General features: G+C 41.1%; 1 protein-coding gene and 1 long non-coding RNA gene across 4 annotated transcripts in view; one reads left to right on the forward strand and one right to left on the reverse strand.

Annotated features, from left to right (window-relative positions):
- Nucleotides 1-10,766, reverse strand: part of LOC130913063 (uncharacterized) — a 19,121-nt gene extending 8,355 nt beyond the window's left edge. The window contains exon 1 of the long non-coding RNA XR_009062698.1: nucleotides 10,432-10,766. This is a non-coding gene — a long non-coding RNA (uncharacterized LOC130913063). The remainder of the gene's footprint in view (nucleotides 1-10,431) is intronic.
- Nucleotides 1-19,584, forward strand: part of LOC130913061 (bromodomain-containing protein 3-like) — a 33,050-nt gene that overhangs the window by 4,240 nt on the left and 9,226 nt on the right. For 2 of the 3 annotated variants that reach the window (XM_057831347.1, XM_057831349.1), the window contains exons 3-10: nucleotides 3,191-3,302; nucleotides 3,369-3,506; nucleotides 5,312-5,465; nucleotides 11,688-11,845; nucleotides 11,905-12,315; nucleotides 12,382-12,510; nucleotides 16,849-17,055; nucleotides 17,138-17,391. In XM_057831347.1, the coding sequence (XP_057687330.1) occupies nucleotides 3,191-3,302; nucleotides 3,369-3,506; nucleotides 5,312-5,465; nucleotides 11,688-11,845; nucleotides 11,905-12,315; nucleotides 12,382-12,510; nucleotides 16,849-17,055; nucleotides 17,138-17,391 (1,563 nt within the window). The remainder of the gene's footprint in view (nucleotides 1-3,190; nucleotides 3,303-3,368; nucleotides 3,507-5,311; nucleotides 5,466-11,687; nucleotides 11,846-11,904; nucleotides 12,316-12,381; nucleotides 12,511-16,848; nucleotides 17,056-17,137; nucleotides 17,392-19,584) is intronic. The other variant, XM_057831350.1, reaches the window with a different exon arrangement.

Raw genomic sequence — 19,584 nt, forward strand, 5'->3', positions numbered from 1 at the left:
TGGGAGAACTTGCACAATTAGTGGTTGACTAAATACTTATTTGCCCCACTGTATGTGATAACGTGTAGAATGAGCCTAACCAACTAATTATACTTAAGATCCACTAGCGGCGTTAAAGCATTACAAATATAGACATGCAATCAAGAGGACATGATCTCATGTGGTGTTTTCGTAGAGCTTGGAACGAATTAGGCCATTTACAGGTGAAAAAATCGAATATGAATTTGTTTCGTATATTGAGGTACCGCTGTATCTTAAGTGAATACAATATTTCCGCATCCATTTGTTCATTCTTTTCGATACTTTTGACAACCTTAGATACAGTTGCTTGTAATGCACATTTCCAGCTCAAATGTCAATCCCCAACTCATCGAATAGTTTATTGTCGAGATGTCCCCGTCGCATATTTTGCGTCCAAGTCAGAGTCACCTGATTTTGAGAATCTTCCGATACGGAGTCTCGATCCGATACCGAAAGTTTTTTGTGTTTTTGTTTTTATTTAAACAAAAGTTTCAAACATGTTACAGTACGGTAGTTTTTACAGTACTTCCTCTTCTGCTATTTCCGGGCCGGGACTGTTGCGGAGTATAAAATGTATATATTTTTTTATGTTTTGGCAATGTCATTGTATTTCTGGATTACTTTGTTATAACTTACCCCTGAACAATTTTGGAAAAAAACTAACCATGCAATATATACTGCCAAGGCTCAACACTTACTTTTTGCATTTTTGCAACTTTTTTTCCTAAGGTGCACTAGCACAAAATGTAGACGCACCCACATTTTCCGTTGCATTGCGTAATTTAATCTCTATAACATTCATATAATTCATATGAGTGAGTCCACTCAAATTCAGTCACACTTTGACGCTGCCGAGAACAGCCTCTCGACAACGAAGATTGACTAAACGATGGTTAACACTAGGGCTGTCCCAAACAACAAATTTTCTCCCGATTAGTCAGCAGACTATTTTTACGATTAGTCGACTAATCTAATAATTAAAATTTTGTGTTTTTTTACTAATTTAACAATGGCATTTTTGTTGACGCTTATCAATTCACAAAAACATATTGGAACACTTAAATTATTAAAGTACAAATAAACACGTAAATAACAATAATAAATCACAAATAAACAATGAGTTCAAATGCTGATAGAATTAACTAGTGTTGCATCCCGATTGGAAAGATGGTCTCTTAAACTGATGGTTTACAACTTTTATTCCATCCTTGATGTAAACACACTATAAGAGCTACGGTGCACACAAATAAAACAACACAATTAGAAATTAACAAAAACTTTTCACCTTTTTCCTTTAAACCTTATTTATAGAGGTGTGCAGAATTTCCGATTCTTAGATTATTCGCGATTCGGCAGTGAAAGATTCGAGAAGGATTCACCAACATCCAAATTCCGATTATTGAAATATGCCATGTAAAGCGGAAGTGCAGCACACTCAGCGCGCCGCGCGGTCTTCGGGATGCAATGAGTAACGAAGCGAGAGTAGCTAAACATCATGCCTCTCATTACCCGGCCCCTCGGGCAATACCAATGCTCAACTCACGGCTCTAGCTCAATTCATGCCACGAGATAAAAAAACACAACAACATACCTGACTGCTGCCGAAAAGCTGCTACAAAGTACATCCACATAATGTTACGGTAGATATCATTTATATGGGACTAGATGCAATATTGATTCGGTAGCGTTAGCAGCACATCTACAAAAACCTAGATGCGGGCGTTAGTAAACGGCCGCCATCTTAAAGCAGTACACTTCCCTGCAAGGCTGTTGTAGCGAACCTTCCAAGCGAACCTAATTACCTTTTTATCTAAAATACTCCTAAATCGGTAAAATATTGACTTGAATCTATCTTTAAAATAGTTTTAAAACATTCACATGTCGAAAGTAGACAAAAAGGAAATTATGGAATAACGGGAGCAATTTTAACAACTTTAACTGTTGATTCACAACATTAAATTAATTGAATGTAGTTTAAAGCTGCTGATACAGAATGGGGACTGGAGTTTTTTATTTACTGTTATTTTTGTATATTTGTTTACTGCTATATGTTAACTTGATACTGAAATAGTAGTTTGGTTTAGCCTGAGAGTATTTTGAACAATTTTGGAACTAATGCACAAAACATTAAAAAAAACAACAACAAAAAAAAAACCGGGGGTGCATCAATAATCGTTTTATAATTGAATCGGAGCCTCTGAATCGTAATCGAATTGTTAGATGCCCAAAGATTCCCAGCTCTACTTATTTATATATCAATGAATTGCCTTTCTGAATTGCCTTTACCTTAAATTATTACCTTATCATTGACAATCTCTCCCTTGAGTGCAATTACTGTATATGCTGTATATATTTATGACCTTTTAACCTTATATAATTGTGTATACCATAAAATAAACCATAACATGAAATAAACCTTTCAATTATCATTAAGAACAATACTAACAGCACTTATGGGCCCATTGCCAATGAAACATCATTATTTAGTCAGGCGACAGCACCCTCTGGTATACAAAAAATGAAAAAGAAAAAAAAAATTTACAAACTGGGTGACGGCGCTTGAGGTGTTTATTCACGGCCGACGTGCAGCCGAGCTTGGCATTGAAGAGACAGGACAGAAGAGTGTACCCTCCTTTGTTTCTTTGAAATAAGTCAATGTTTTGGACACTCTGGTGCGTTTTTTTTGGCTTTGTGCCGCTTTCCCCGCTTGCATACAGAGCATCTGACATTCTAAACTTTCCACGCATATATTTTTTTAACCCTTCATTAACCGTCGACGGGATGTTGTGGATTTACGTCATCGATGACGTCGACTAGTCGGGACAGCTCTAGTTAACACATTTGTGTGTGCCTATGATTATAGAGCTACAGAGCCTTCACTCGCCAGATCAAAACTATAAACCTGTCAATCATTGTTGACTTTTAAGTACCAAACACCAGCTGCAAGGTGACCAAGAAAAAGCAGCAGGAGGGAGAGTGAGAGACTGTACTAGCATGAAGCAGAAAAGCATAAATATATTTTTAAAATTAAAACCCCGATCCTTTTCACCCGATTCCGAACCTCAGAAGAATGGCGCGATCGGCCTAGTTTCCGATCTTGTGATCAGATCGGGACATCCCGAGTTGATTGCACAAATAAGCTAACACGCATTCTTGTGTGTGAGAGCAGGAAGACCAACCAGTTGCAGTACATGCAGAACGTGGTGGTGAAGACGCTGTGGAAGCATCAGTTCGCGTGGCCTTTCTACCAGCCTGTGGACGCCATAAAGCTGTGCCTGGCGGTGAGTGAGGCCACGCCTCGGGAGAAGTAGGCCGAAGCTAAGCTAAGCATCTTGTCGTGCATGCAGGACTACCATAAGGTGATCAAGAACCCAATGGACATGGGCACCATCAAGAAACGTCTAGAGAATAATTACTACTGGAGCGCCAGTGAGGCCATGCAAGACTTCAACACCATGTTCACCAACTGCTACATCTACAACAAGGTATGTAACCTAGCTAGTCAAGTTAGTAGGGCTCTCTCGGCAAGTTTCGACCCTTTCTCAATGGACAGTGTACCATTCGGTGTTGGGGAACTAGAGTTGGAAAAACAGCAACCAAAAAAAAAAACCTTCCGTTGTCCAGTCCTTAGGGCTAGAAATACGAACGCATTGCGTAGGGCTGCCCTGATTGCTCAACAGCTATTTGGTTATCAAATTCGTTGACAACTATTTGGAGAGTCGATTTCTTGTTTGCAGACATTGGTGACTTCAAAATTCTCCAATTACTGAATATTTTTAATTTTCTTAATTTTTTTATCATTGACGGCGAGAAACATCCAATTCATATGGACTTTGACGGTCTGGCAAAAAGGGAAAAATCAAAACACCAGCAAAAACTACAAATAAAGTACAGTGATCCCTTGTTTTTTGCAGTTAATGGGAACCAGAACCTGACGCAATAAGTGAAAAACCGCGAAATAGTGCGCTCCCTCCAAAAATTGCGTATTCAATGTATATATTCCGGATTCTGTGAAGCTTTATTAAATGCTTCATTTAGTGAGTCCACTCAAATTCTCTCAAGCTGCTCACTTACACACAATGAGTTGCCACAGCAACTGTTTAACACGTTAAACGATGATTGACGCATGCAGCGCTTTGAATTTTCAGCTTCCAAGCGTCTCTGGCAAGATCAAACGTTAAACGTCTGTCAATCATCGTTATATTTAATCAGCAACTCCAGTGGGCTACCTTAGCAACATAGAGCAGGGAGAGAGGGAGAGGGAGACTACGCAATTGGCTCGGGACAGCTCATCTGTTTTTTTTTTAAATTGAAAATAAAAATCAATGGACTGAGGGTGCGAAGTTTGAAGCGCGAAGTAGCGAGGCATCACTGTGAACTTTTTAAAAAAAAATTGTCATTTTTGAAGGACTCCGTTTTAATTTTGGGGTATTCGTATGTCGCTTCCTGTTGTTTTCTGGGTAACTTGTACACTTGTATGAGTTTGTTGATGTCCAATCTATTTGGAGTGGAAGAGATGGCTGCGAAGGAACATATGTTTACTTGTTGCTAACATGGCCGTACATGCCGCAATGAATGATCAGCGTCAATGTTCTCTTATTCCTTCATTTTTGTAATTTTTCAAAATGTTTATTAAATTAAAAAAATAGCAAAAAAACGGCAAATATCTTATTTGCTTTTCAAAACGTTTACTTTTTAAAATAATGTGTTCATTTATTTTACATTGTTTTATTTAAAAAGGAAAAAACCACTCAATGTTTTTATATTAATATAATTATTGAATTAAAACAAAATTCTATTTATTCTTTTTTCTTTGAGGTTGTCTTAATAAAAAAGCAGAAAACTAACACCAAAAATACAGTCAATAAGACCTTTAACTTTTTTTTTTTTTTTTTTTTTTTACATGTATTTAAAAAAATATTAAATTGAAAAAATCTTGAATGTTCGCTTTTTCATCTTTTAAAATGTTTACATTTCTAATTGTTTTTAATAAAAAAAATATACAAAAAATACAAAAATACAAGATATTCCCTAATATCTGTAATATAAACAATAAATGTCATCTATACATAAACTGATTAGTTGATAAATCTCAAAAAGCAATCTGTGATTAGTTGACTATCCCAAAAATTATTTGTGGCAGCCCAAGTATCGATAGAGTGCTCCTTAATAGCAAATCTGCGGCTAATCCAGAGATACATCAGTTCTCCTCGGCTATCGTGAGGCTACGATTCGGTTTCACGCCTTTTTTTGTTGGGCCGATCTTTAATTGGGGTACATTTGCGTGCAGCCGACGGACGACATCGTGCTGATGGCGCAGGCGTTGGAGAAGATCTTCCTTCAGAAGGTGGCTCAGATGCCTCAGGAGGAAGTGGCTCTGCTCCCGCCCACACCCAAAGGCAAGAACAAGAACAAACCTCTTCCAGCCGCCGCTGCCACCACAGGTACGACACACCGCGCGTCGTCTTTGTCACTCGACTACTATTAATTCATTAGCTGCCACTCAGGTGTACTATACGTCCAAAAATATGACTGCGCGGAGTGAAGAAAACAATGCCATAGCCGGTCTTCCCAATTTAAATGAATTGAATGTCCATCCTTGTAAGCATGTCGTGAAATGCAATAAGTCAATCGCAAATAAAAATAAAATAAAAATGAGGTCGGTCATTTTCCCACCACGTGCCTGCGTGCATACATTTGTGCATTCATGTGTTTGCGTGTGCTGATGTTGTTGCTGCTGGTGTGTTGATTGTATTTGAGAATCCAGTTCATTTCACAGATGTTTTATTGGTCATCAACACACCGTAAAAGGAAGTTCAGACAAATAAAATAAGCAAACACATCTATATTAAACATTGTACTGTAAAATGTTAGAAATTACTACATTGAGGTTACTACCGCTGTGCAGGACAAGATGACAGTCATTTTGGATCAAATCAACGCTTTTGATGGGCTCTATTTGGTAGAGAATTGGGTTTCTCAGCTATTTCATATTCTGCACTCAGCTAGCTTTCAAATTACTAGTTTTACATTGTGAATGTTTTTTCATATTTTCATTTTATTTTATGATTTTTATTCAAGATTTTACATTGTGTATGTGCTTTTTTCATATTATTATTATTATTATTATTTTATTTTTATTTAAGACATACATTTAATTGCGTTTGAATGGGGGATTTTTTAGGATGTACAGATAGTCCCTGGGGTACGAACGAGTTTCATTCCTACGCTGGCGACATAACCCGAATTTCCGTTTATGTCAGAACTAACCCTTAAATACCCCTAAATCTCAAAATAACTATCCAAAAACATGTATTTTCATCATTGTACAGTGCTCGCCAAGACATTGGAGCTTAGTCCTAGCTAGACAGGCGTCTGTGTGGTTTGCTGACTTTATACAGCTGCATATGACATGAGCACTTGCAGAATTAAACTAAATTACAAATGAAATGAAATCAGTTTCATCTTCAGTAACAGCAATTCAAATTTACGTTTATAACTAGCTGCTGATACAGCAATAACAATTCACACCAACGATTAGCATGTCTCAGTTAGCGTCCGCACATCATCAAAAACAAGTCAACTCGCCCCAAGTATTCGACCACAATTGAAAACGCACAATAAACAATACAAAAGGGGTTATGTACAGGTGTTGCCTCTGTGGATGGTTATCAAGCAACAAATGTGCGCTGGCTTTCTTTCCCCTCTCTCTCACTCAGCTGCGCGACTTCGTATGTAGATGCGCTCTTCCTCGCGTGTTGAAGTACTACCTACTACCATCACAAAACAAAAGTCAACATAATTTAAAAAAAAAATACGACTGGAGACAAAATAGCTGGCAAGACTCCGGTATCGTAAAGTCGAGATCACATAATTTGTGTACTTTGTAACCCGGGGACTACCTGTACTGTCAATAAATCAGTGGCTGAATTGGTTTTAAAACAAATTGACAATGATATCCCATATTGGCAATAATTTATGAGACAATATGTCGCCTACTAAAATTTGTTATTGCGACAGGCCTACATCCTTGTCAATAGCAGGCAATGGGTTCATTGTGGGTCACTTCCTTGTTCAAATTTAAGGTACTTAACTATCAGTTTCTGTTGATTTTGCGGCATTCCAGGATGACTTCCTGTACACTTGGGATCATTTCTGGTTGGTTTTTGGGTATTCCCAGGTCACTTCGTGTTAATTTTGGGACATTTCAAGGATTTTTTTTTGGGGGGGGGGTCAAAAAATGACCAACAAAAGAGATTTTTTGTTTGTTTTTATTTTTGTTCCTTGTATTTATTTACTTTTTGTTTTTATTTTTTTAATGGCTCCCCATCAAAAGATTGGGATGCCTAGAGCCATCAGTGGCACTGAAACATGAGCAGTCCTTCCAGTTCAAATGTGTTAGACATCGTACATAGACAGACACGTTTTCAATGGGAGGCAATGAATTAATTGTACGTCACTTCCTATATATTTAGGGGCAATCCGGAATCACTTCCTGAACATTTGGGATAATTTGGGATTGGTTTTATGGCATTTCCAGGTCACTTCCTGGTGATATTGGGCCATTTCCACGAGTGTTCACCGATACCATTTTTTGGCCCTGATACCGATAGCTGGCTGTGCAGAATCGGCCGATACCGATACCACTTTGTTTGAAATATATATGTGTGTGCATATATACACTCACCGGCCACTTTATTTGGTACACCATGCTAGTAACGGGTTGGACCCCCTTTTGCCTTCAGAACTGCCTCAATTCTTCGTGGCATAGATTCAACAAGGTGCTGGAAGCATTCCTCAGAGAGTTTGGTCCATATTGACATGATGGCATCACAGAGTTGGTGCAGATTTGTCGGCTGCACATCCGTGGTGCGAATCTCCCATTCCACCACATCTCAAAGATGCTCTATTGGATTGAGATCTGGTGACTGTGGAGGCCATTTGAGTACACTGAACTCATTGTCATGTTCAAGAAACCAGTCTGACACGATTCCAGCTTTATGACATGGCGCATTATCCTGCTGAAAGTAGCCATCATAAGTTGGGTACATTGTGGTCATAAAGGGATGGACATGGTCAGCAACAATACTCCGGTAGGCTGTGGCGTTCCAACGATGCTCAATTGGTACCAAGGGGCCCAAAGACTGCAATGAAAATATTCCCCACACCATTACACCACCACCACCACCAGCCTGAACCGTTGATACAAGGCAGGATGGATCCATACTTTCATGTTGTTGACACCAAATTCTGACCCTACCATCCGAATGTCGCAGCAGAAATCGAGACTCCTCAGACCAGGCAACGTTTTTCCAATCTTCTATTGTCCAATTTCGATGAGCTTGTGCAAATTGTCGCCTCAGTTTCCTGTTCTTACCTGAAAGGAGTGGCACCTGGCGTGGTCTTCTGCTGCTGTAGCCCATCTGCCTCAAAGTTCGACGTACTGTGCGTTCAGAGATGCTCTTCTGCCTACCTTGGTTGTAACGGGTGGTTATTTGAGTCACTGTTGCCTTTCTATCAGCTCGAACCAGTCTGGCCATTCTCCTCTGACATCTGGCATCAACAAGGCATTTCCGCCCAGAGAACTGCCGCTCACTGGATATTTTTTCTTTTTCGGACCATTCTCTGTAAACCCTAGGGATGGTTGTGCTAGAAAATCCCAGTAGATCAGCAGATTCTGAAATACTCAGACCAGCCCTTCTGGCACCAACAACCATGCCACGTTTAAAGTCACTCAAATCACCTTTTGTCTCTATACTGATGCTCTGTTTGAACTGCAGGAGATTGTCTTAAACCATGTCTACATGCCTTAAATGCACTGAGTTGCCGCCATGTGATTGACTGATTCAAAATTAAGTGTCAACGAGCAGTTGGACAGGTGTACCTAATAAAGTGGCTTTTTTAAAACATCAGTTTTGGCTCTCAAAGGCTAAATAGTGCAACTTTCATGAAATTATAAGTACCGGTAATAATAATTGACCACAGCATCCTGTCTCTCTATTAGCCTCCCTCTCTGTGCACCAGCAGCAACAAACACTTAGCTTGGCTACTTTGCTTACTTCTACAGCACTTTTAAATAGGCTTGCCACCCATCCTTTGAAATAAGGAATCGTTCCGAATTGGGAATTAAATGTTGCGTTCTGTATTGAACCAATACGGATATATATAGATATATTTCTATGCATTTTAGGAGTTTTGGGGATGTCCCTTTTTTCTCCGCCTGTACGGCTTTGGGCGTGAGGGGAGCATCTGTAATTTCTATTTCTGAAAGGTGGCAACCCTACTTTTGAAACACGTCTCAAATTACTGCGGGATTTCTTTCAGTAAAAGACAAAGTAAAGTAGACGAAGTGAACTTACCTTTCCCTTGGTAGCAGTTGCTGCTATTATAGCCTCAAACTGTTTGTGTTCGTTCACGTTTCGTTTTCAGATGTTTTATCAGGTCGAGGTATTGAAACTGGCCGATTTAACTCCACCTCTCGAAACTTTCAGGTCGCAAATCTTACATGCAGCCATTGATTGTAATCGGGATTCCTATGCTGAAATATTTCCAGACTGCCGCCATTTCTCCTGTTTTTTTTTTTTCTCCATATGAAAAAGCTGCCCTAGCATTGGTTAAAAGCGGCTATTGGCCTGCTCTCATTGGTCTGGAGCAGGCCGATAGCGATAGGTGCTTGGCATGCAAAGTGATCACGTGTCATCACACAACAGAGAGTGTAGTGGGCGTCAGGCGGAAAAAAAAGGCTGCGGTCAAGTGTCATAATACTGGACTGGTAAATCGTATCGGCGCTCTCTTTGTTGGTACTCGCCGATACCACCATTTCGGGCCTGATCGTTCCCCCCTGCCGATGATGGTATCGGTATGGGTGCGTCTTTAATTTCCACATCACTTCCTGTTGATTTCAAGTCACTTCCTCTTGGTTTTGGGGTTCTTGGGATCACTCTCTAATGATGGATTGGACGTATATCTCAATCGATGGCAGCCAGGGAATTAATTTTTAAAAGCAAATTAATAAATAAACTTTAAAACTCGATTCCAATCTTATAAAATGACGTGATCAAGCCTGAATTCCGATCACGCGTCCGGATCGGGGACATGCCTAGTACTTATAGGTGCCCTTTCACACAGTTATCCTCTGACCTCACAAACACCATTGCCATCACCAGTAAATCTTACTAAAAATGGGGGGGGGAAGTGATGTTGATCTTTTCCTGGCAAAGTCATTGAGTGTGTATTTTAACATTTTGAGTATTTTTTTTTTTTTTTTAATGTAGCTGAAGACACCATGACCAAAGAACTGTCACCTTTAAAACAGCCTTCCATCTCAAGGTTTTCTCCAAAGAGCATAGCCCCAAACAGAGCTGCTAACAGTGTCGTTTTAGATACTATAAGTTTTCTGTAAAGTCTTACCATATCTGGGCAAGGATTCCAACTCCTCTCTGAGAATGTAATTATGATGACTTTATGGAGGAGGGAAGAACTGAAACAATGGACTAACGCTTCACTTCACAGTCGCTTGATGATGTCAAAACTTAAGCTTTGATTGCTTTGATTTGAGTGATGGGACATCGTTCCTGAGGACAAAATGGCACGTTTCCTTCAAATGAGCCAGTACTTTATTTGCCGAACAAAAGCCAATGTTCACAGTCGAAGTGGGCTTATCTTTTCATTTCTGCCCTTTTTTAACAAATGTCTCGCGTCTAGCTAGAAAAAACAAATGGGACGACTGGCTGCGGATGTTCATGCTTCAATGCCAATGGCGGCGCTGGATGCCCAATCCATTTTGAGTTCGAGATATCTCAATGGCAGCCAATGAGTTCATTTGGGAGCATTTCTGGAGCCCCTCCTGTTGATTTTAGGACATTTCTGGGTCACTTCCTGTTCATTTTGGGTCACAGAACAAGGAATGACCGAGGAATGTCCCAGAGTAAATGGCAAGTCATTCAACATCAACAGGAAGTGGCCCAGTAATGCCTCAAAATGAATTCATTGGCTGTCACTGATGGCCCTTGACAAATTGGTGCCGCCAGTGGCAGTCAATGTGTAATTTCTAGGTCTAGCATTTCTAGGTCTGTTCGCATGATTTTAAAGCATTTATGGGTCAATTTGGTTTCATTTTGGAACATTTATGGGGTACTTCTCGTTCATTTTGGGTCATTGAATAGAAAGTGGAATTTCCAGGAATGTCCTAAAAGGATAAGGAAGTAATTAAAAATATACAGGAAGTGAGCTGTAAATGCCCCAAAATTAACTCATTGGCTGCCTCTGATGGCGCTCGATGAATTGGTGCCACCAGTGGCACTCAATGTGTCAATTTTAAGGCATTTCTGGGTCACATCCTGTTCACTGACACAAAATCAACTGGAAATATCTTCTATATGCCCCAAAATGAATTCATTCACTGCTATTAATGGTGCTCAACGCGTGGGTCGGCTAGCGCTGCAACTGTGTATATTTGAGAGCATTTACAAGTCAATTCCTGTTGATTTTGCATCAGTGAACAGGAAGTGATCCAGGAATATCCTAAAAATGAATGGGAAGATGGCAAATATGAATGTTTATATGCTCTGCCGGTCCAAATGGATTGGACGTCCAGCAACGTCAATGGCAGCCAACACATTAAATCGGTGCCCTACGACAGGTTAATTCTGTGTTTTCCTCTCTAGTGAGTCAGCAGGCGGAGTCTTTGGCGTCGCCCCCCGCGTCCTACCCCTCGCCTTCTCAGACGGCTGTCATTTCCGCCACGCCCGCCAACGTCCAGGCCGCACCCCCAGCGCCACAGCCGCCGGCCGCCATGATGCCGTCCGCGCAGCCAGTCGTCAAGGTGAGTCGATCGCCCGCGGCCGTGTACTGTCTCTCAATGTCTATGGCTCGCGCCAACAGAAGAAGGGCGTGAAGCGGAAAGCCGACACCACCACGCCCACTACGTCGGCCATCTCGGCGGGCCGCGCTGACTCTCCTGGCGCGCAGGACACCAAACCTGCCAAGTTGGCCTCGGCCCGCCGCGAAGCCGCCGCGCGCCCCGCCAAAGCACGGCGGGAGACGACCGAGGAGACAGCGGGAGGCGACGCAAGCAGCGCCCCGGCTAGCACCGGGGCGGGTAGCGCCGGCGGCAGAAAGGCGGGAAAGCTGGGAGAGCAGATGAAACACTGCGACGCCATCTTGAAGGAGATGCTGTCCAAAAAACACGCCGCCTACGCCTGGCCCTTTTACAAACCCGTGGACGCAGAGGCGCTGGAGCTGCACGACTACCACGACATCATCAAGCACCCAATGGACCTCAGTACCGTCAGGGTAAGGTCCGCTCACCGCTTCGGGATCGGGCTCCCAGAGAGACTAACGCGGGTGCTTTGCGTGCAGAAAAAGATGGACAAAGGCGAGTACTGCGACCCTCAGAGCTTCGCCACAGACGTCAGGTTAATGTTCTCCAACTGCTACAAGTACAACCCTCCTGACCATGAGGTGGTGGCCATGGCACGCAAGCTGCAGGTACCTCAATGTACAACTATTTCTATACAACAGCGGTTCTTAAAGGTTGACCGATAAATTGACTTTTTTCTACATTGGCCGATATAATAGGATAACCTTTATGCTCACTGTTTGGGTGATCAGCTTTCTCTTGAGGGTCGATCGATATAATTTTCGGCTGCTACATTTGGAAATATATGGACGTTTTCAAGATTGGCCGATATATAGGATAATTGATTTTTCGCAAAAGCGCTGACCCCTCTTAGTTATGGTTGCTAAGCCAACAAGAACGTCACTAATGAAGTATTTTTATTAAAAAAATCATAAGGCACACCACCAGCAATAAGTGTAAAAATGAACACTATATCAACAATATAACGTTGTGTATTGAATGGAAATCAAACAAACGCAAAGAAAAACACTTTTATAATCCTATTTTTACTCACTCAGTGTGACACCTGTGCTTTTTGTCTTGGAGTAGGTATGACTTTATCCCCAATGAAAGTTAGTCCTGCTATGTTCGATTCTTAATTTAACTCTTAACCTATGCTGTAGGCATTTTTACATGTTATTGAGCTCTCACTAATGGGCTAACCTGGTGCAGAATATCAAACAAACAAACCGAAATCAGAAACCGTGTATGTTGAAGAAAATGATCATATCTGCCTTCTCAGGCAGTAAGAGTGAGCGTTCTGGACAGATAGTGTCTCCTGCAGTGGAGAACACATGTTCACTGAGTCTAGATGAAGCTTGAATGCATAAATATGAGAAAGCAAGATCTGAAAGCAAAGGATAAGTCTTTCTTTCGTTCCACCACCATGCAGCTGGGTCCCCAGACAAAACTTAATGATACACGTTGATACGACTGAGTATTAGGGCCAAATTGATCAATTAAAAAAAAAAGGACTACAAGATAAGTTGTACTATTGCTACGAGAAAAAGTCGCAAGTATTACGGAGGTGTAAGGTAGCTGTGAGCTGTGTGCACTTTACATACATGTACCTTAGCTGGGAGCTACGACGAAGCATTAGTATAAATTCTTCTATTGATTATAATTTGATGTGAGCGAGGTAAAATAATATGGATTTCCTTACTTGTAAAAGTGATTCTAAAACAAAAGATGCTTTTAATACTGTTGATTTTAACAGAGGCGGCAACGCGCTACGTAAACTACGTAGCTGCTTATGTAGCTACATTAGCTTGACGTAATAATACGATTTATTCTCGTACTATTCCATCCATCCATCCATCTACCACTTAATCCGGGGTCGGGTTGCGGGGGCACCAGAAGACGGACGTAATTTATTGTTTTATTTAGCTGGTTCTGACTGGTTAGAGCATTGTTTTTCAACCTTTTCTGAATCACGGCACGATTTTACATTGGAAAAAATCTTGCGGCACACCACAAACAAAAAATGCTCCAAAATTACTTTCTGTACACTATATTTAATTATAAAATAATTTCTCAGTATTTATACTTACTTAGTGTGAAACTTAAGTCTGTTTAGATTAATGCAAGGCCGATATCCTGGCAGGAATCTTCTTCAACAGCACTCAGTTTCTGTTTTTATTTTTTACAGCAGTTAGGCTTGAAAAGCTCAGAATTATCAGACAGGACGACTTTAGCAATGTCTTTAACCACATTAGGGCCAAGCATCTCGCTCACAATGGCTTTGCAGACAGGTAGTATTAATTTCCCTGCCACAGGGTGGGATTTTTTGGATTAAGCAACAAGTTCAGCAACAAGCTAACTGGCTCTGAGGGCTTTCTCATTTACCTTTGTAGTTCTTCTCAAAAAAGTTGCCTGTTTCTCTGTGTTTTCACAAAAGCAAGCAAAATAGTCAATAGTTTGAAGCGACAGGTGATTTAAGCTTGCTTGGCACCATGGAGCTGTTGGCTCGTGTCGCGTTCAAGAACTGCTCACCTTTCTAGCCATCAGCCACCTTGCTGTCCTTGACAATGTGTTGGAATAAAACACAGGGGGAAGATTGACGGTCGTCACATATGGAGAAAATAGAAAGGACACTTTCGTGTATATCGACACTTGACGAGTCTAATCCAATGATGTACAGTAGACGTGCTGGGTTCCGCATTGTCGCGGACAGCAAGGTGGCTGATGGCTTGAAAACGACAACACGGGCAATACCTCGCTCATATGCACACGACAGAGAACTTTTTAGCTACTCCTTCCTTCCCATGGCAACTCCGCCCGACGATGTAAAAAAAAAAATGCGATATTGGATAATTTCTTGCGGCACACTAGATTGAAAAAGACTGGGTTAGAGGACCGTGGCAGCGTGTCAAATACGCGGCACTCAGCTATGTATGCTTTACTCGGCACTTGTATTCCATGAAGATGGGGGTGTTTTTATTTAATTTTATTGGTCGTCCAGCCACCTTTGCATTATATAGCTGTGTTGCAAATGTTGCACTGAGCTGACTGACATTTTTCTTTGTGAAGTTGAGCCAAACTTTTGAGCACCACCACACAGTGTCTACGATTGAAATCAAGTTGCAATGCACAAACACACACTTTATGTGCCTTCCTGTTCGTGGTATTCAGCAGCTATTATTTCTGGTCGGCGGCCAGGGCATCAAAATTTGGAATCGAAATTTTAAAAAATTGAACGGTTCCGGAAGAATTTGGAGTGCTAGTCCCGGATCCCATCGATGCTCGATGCCCAACGCTAGCTGTGGCATGATCACTCAACACAGTACAATTTCCTACTGCAAAAGACTAGCAGGATAAAGTGGTTTGCTGACTTTATTCAGCTGCTCATGATATCAACACTTGCAGAATGGAACTAAAATAAAAATGAAATTAAATTAGTTTAATCTTCAATAACAGCAATTAAAAGTTGCGTTTATAACTAGCTGGTGATGCAACAATAACAATCCACACCAACGATTAGCATGTATCAGTTAGCACCCGCACATCATCAAAAAGTATGTTAGCACCCGCACATCATCAAAAACAATCACATAAACTCGCCCCAAGTATTCGACCACAATTTAAAATGCACAATAAACAGTATAAAAATGATATACAGCTCTGGATGCTACACAAGCAACAAATGTGCACGCAGGCTGTCACCTTTCTGTCACTCGGCTTCTCTGTGTGTGGGCGTGTTTGAGGTGGGCGCATCTGTACATGTGCTCGCTTCCTGTTCTATGCTTCCTGTGCCAAAATAAAAGCGTGCATCACAAAACAAAAATAAATATTTAAAAAAAACGACGACACTCGGCCATCGTAAAATCGAAATCGCGCAAGTCGGGTCCGTCGTAACCTGGGGACTACCTGTTGTGTTTCATAACCTACATGCATTAAAAAAAAAATACATATATCGGCCTCAAATATGAACTTTGAAAATTGGCTTTAGACATCAGCAATCGGTTGAATTGAAGAAAAAAATAAAATAGACCTTTGAAAATTGATCGACCGCTACTTTAAAAAAAAAAATTTATTGAGAAACATGACATCCTTTTTGGCACTTGCCATGTGTATATTTTCAAAGCAACCTGTAGAGATTTGGGTAATTTTGAGGTCAACATTGTCTTGAGTTGAGGTCAACTTTTTATTGACTATCAAAATGGATGACTATTGATGTTTTTTCATCCATTATCATAGTTATTTATTCAGACAAATAAAATGCATGATGCAATAATTAACCAGAAAATGCCATCTGTGGAGAAATTGGAATACTTGTGTAGATGGTGGGATATTTATGGGTGACTACCTGTACATTTTTTACATGTAGATTTTTTTACATTTCCGGTTCACTTCTTGTTAATTTTAAAGCAAATCAATACATTTTTAATATCAAAATTATTGACCACCAGTGGGTATTTTTTGCAGGTCCAATAACCTTCCTAAAACTGCTCCCAAAAATTAAGAAAGTGACCCGTTATGATCCCCAAAACCAAAAGGAAATGACCCAAAATCAACCACAAATGATCCGAAAACGTCCCGAAATCAACAAGAAGTGACCAATGAACAGGAAGTGACCTGGAAATTCCCTAAAATCAACAGATTATCCAAAACGTGAAGGAAGTGACCCATATGTATCCTTAAAATGAACAAAGGTATGACCCAAAATGAACTGATGGCCTACCATTGACAAGAATCCAATTCATTTATAACAGGACGACCAGGCGCGAATGCGCATCTTTCCGTACCGTCAACGGCACTAGACGTCCAATTTGTCCGAATAGGGTGGGGAGAATGAACGAAAGTGAAAAATGATCAGAAGTCTAGTGCTCCCGACGAGTTAACGAGGTCGCCTGCTACTATTGTACTTTACCTTCTGAAATGTCACAGTAAACAATTGCCGAGAACTGAAATGAACTGCTGTCGGGCAGGACGTGTTCGAGATGCGCTTCGCCAAGATCCCAGACGAAGGCGTGGAGGCGTCGGCGCCGTCCACCACGCCATTGGTTAGTAAAAGCACGGCCTCGTCCGACAGCAGCAACAACTCCTCCTCAGACGAGTCGTCCGACTCGGAGGAGGAGCGCGCCACGCGATTGGCTGAGCTACAGGAGCAGGTTGGTGCTGCCGGCCAGTCCCAGGTCAAGAACATTCTACTTTTTCTCCTCCTCGAGCTAGCGCGCCGCCGCCGTCCGCCCGCCCCTAACGAGCTTTTCCCTCCAGCTGAAGGCTGTGCACGAGCAGCTGGCCGTCCTGTCGCAGGCGCCCGTCAGCAAGCCCAAGAAGAAAAAGGAGAAGAAGGACAAGGACAAGAAGAAGGACAAAGGGGACAAGGCCGCGCCCGCCGTCGCCAAGCCCAAGCCCGAGGATGAGAAGAAGCCCAAGGCCGCCGCCCAGCAGCCCAAGGCCGCAAATCAGAAGAAAGCGCCGGCGCGTAAAGCCAACAGCACCGTCGCTGCCGCCACCACTGCCGGCAGGTGAGTCTCCATCCGTGGATACTTTTAGCCAAATGTCGTTTTTGTTAAGGGATCAGTCTTTGTTATAGACCTCGCAGACGAATAGAGCTAAATGCTTAATGTTAGCCAACCGTTGTTGTGTCAGCACCATTTGATATATATTAGAGTTGATGGCGCATCTACTTTGAAATGGCTATAGATGGCTCGCGGGTCACTTACTGTTGATCTAAGTTCAAATCCATGACAATTCCTGTAGTTTTGGGGCATTTACAGGTCACTTCCTGTTGATTTTGACTAGGGCTGCAGCTATAGAATATTTTATTCTACTGAAAATTCCATCGAGTAATCGTATCAAACATTTTTTTAGGTGAAGAGCAATTACAAATATACATGAGAAAATAAGACATTTCACCTAATATTTAACCATTTTCAGACAATCAGTGTCTTTTTTTTCGATGTACATTGTTGAAAACAGCCAACAATTGCATCTCAGATGTGACTAGAGAAAATAAAATTACAAATTCACTGCCTTCACTCAAAAACCTCTAGATCTTATAAAAAATATTTCTTACCTCTAAAATAAAAAAAAAAAACACATGACGTAAAACTGTTTTTTCCCTACGTGCTTCAATTGAATTTCCATTTGTGTCAAGCTATTTTTAAGTTCTAGTTTAAGTTTAAATTGTAAGTCCTGATAGGATTTTGAGTTTTTGCAGTCTTCAAAATGAATGCATGATACCTGCTGTATTGGAGCACATGAGTGCAATGCTACGTGGTGTTTTATCCATCAATTACTGCCGAGCTAAAATTGACAGTTAGCTTTATTATGTTTTGCTTTGCACCCTCATTACTCTATAGCGCTGTTTTTACAGATTAAATTAAGCCTGTATGGAAGATACGTTAGCCAAGCATCGACAGTAGTCATAATTAATAGAAACCTAGCCCTCCAGAGGGCTGACGTTACATTAGCAAGGTATAGTAGTGTTAATCCTATTTATTAGCGCTACGTTAACTGAATTTTACCTTGTCACGGGTATTGCTCCTCTGTTCTCGGAGTAAACGGGGTGCCTTCGGTAAAATGGCAGCATTGAAGACGTGCTGTAGTGTTATGCAAGCGCTGTCTTACAATGAATACATGAAACGGTGTTCGCCTTGGTCTCTAGCTTGAAATGCTCCCACACTTTTGACATTTTCAGCTTTTTCTTGGTGCCTTTCTCTTCGCTTTCATCAGCTTCTTCGTCATTACCTCTTTTCATTAGAAGAGTTAAAAAAAAAAAAAAACGATTATTACATGCATCGCGATTCGACACGTGACGATTCGATTAGGATTCATAAAGGTTAAAAAAATGAAGATTTTCCCTCATAACTTTATGACAGCCGCTCGTAGTGGAAGGAAATTCTAGGCAGTCTGCCGCCCGGACACCGTTAACGGACGCACTCACAACGTTATGATGGATGCTTACTGAGAGAGAGATTTACTCCTTTTTAAAAGACTGGAAAATAAATTTGTGTCTGAGACAGGCAGGCACCGAAGTATTTGCGCACAAAAGCGCGACCATGCGCAAGTTATTTTTTAGAGCGAGAGGGGAAGAGAGAGAGTTCGTTACTCCTTGTCTTTCAAATGTCCAGCAGTAGTTTTAAGGCATTTCAATTGAAAAATGTCCTGAGTGTGTTGCTAAGACCCGTGTGCGTCTATAAGAGGTGAGTACACGAACCCTCTTGTACTGTTTAGCCTTTATTGTTGTTGTTTTTGAGATGTTAATCATTAGTGCTAATCTAATTAGCTAAATCGCTAACATGTACCCTATTTCATATGCAGAACGTGTAAAATCATGATTAAGTACAGCGGTAACGCTACAAACATGCGAAATAGTACAGAAATCTGTGAAAACAAAGTACAGTTGTGGTCAAAAGTTTACATACACTTGTGAAGAACATAATGTCATGGCTTTCTTGAGTTTCCAGTTATTTCTGCAACTCTGATTTTTCTCCGATAGAGTGATTGGAACAGATACTTCTTTGTCACAAAAAACATTCATGAAGTTTGGTTCTTTTATGACTTTATTATGGGTTAACAGAAAAAGTGATCAAATCTGCTGGGTCAAAAAGATACATACATGGATCTGAAAAAGCGAATCATTGACTTGAACAAGTCAGGAAAGTCACTTGGAGCCATTTCAAAGCAGCTGCAGGTCCCAAGAGCAACAGTGCAAA

This window comes from Corythoichthys intestinalis, chromosome 3 (genome assembly GCF_030265065.1).
Source record: "Corythoichthys intestinalis isolate RoL2023-P3 chromosome 3, ASM3026506v1, whole genome shotgun sequence".
Classification (NCBI taxonomy): domain Eukaryota; kingdom Metazoa; phylum Chordata; class Actinopteri; order Syngnathiformes; family Syngnathidae; genus Corythoichthys; species Corythoichthys intestinalis.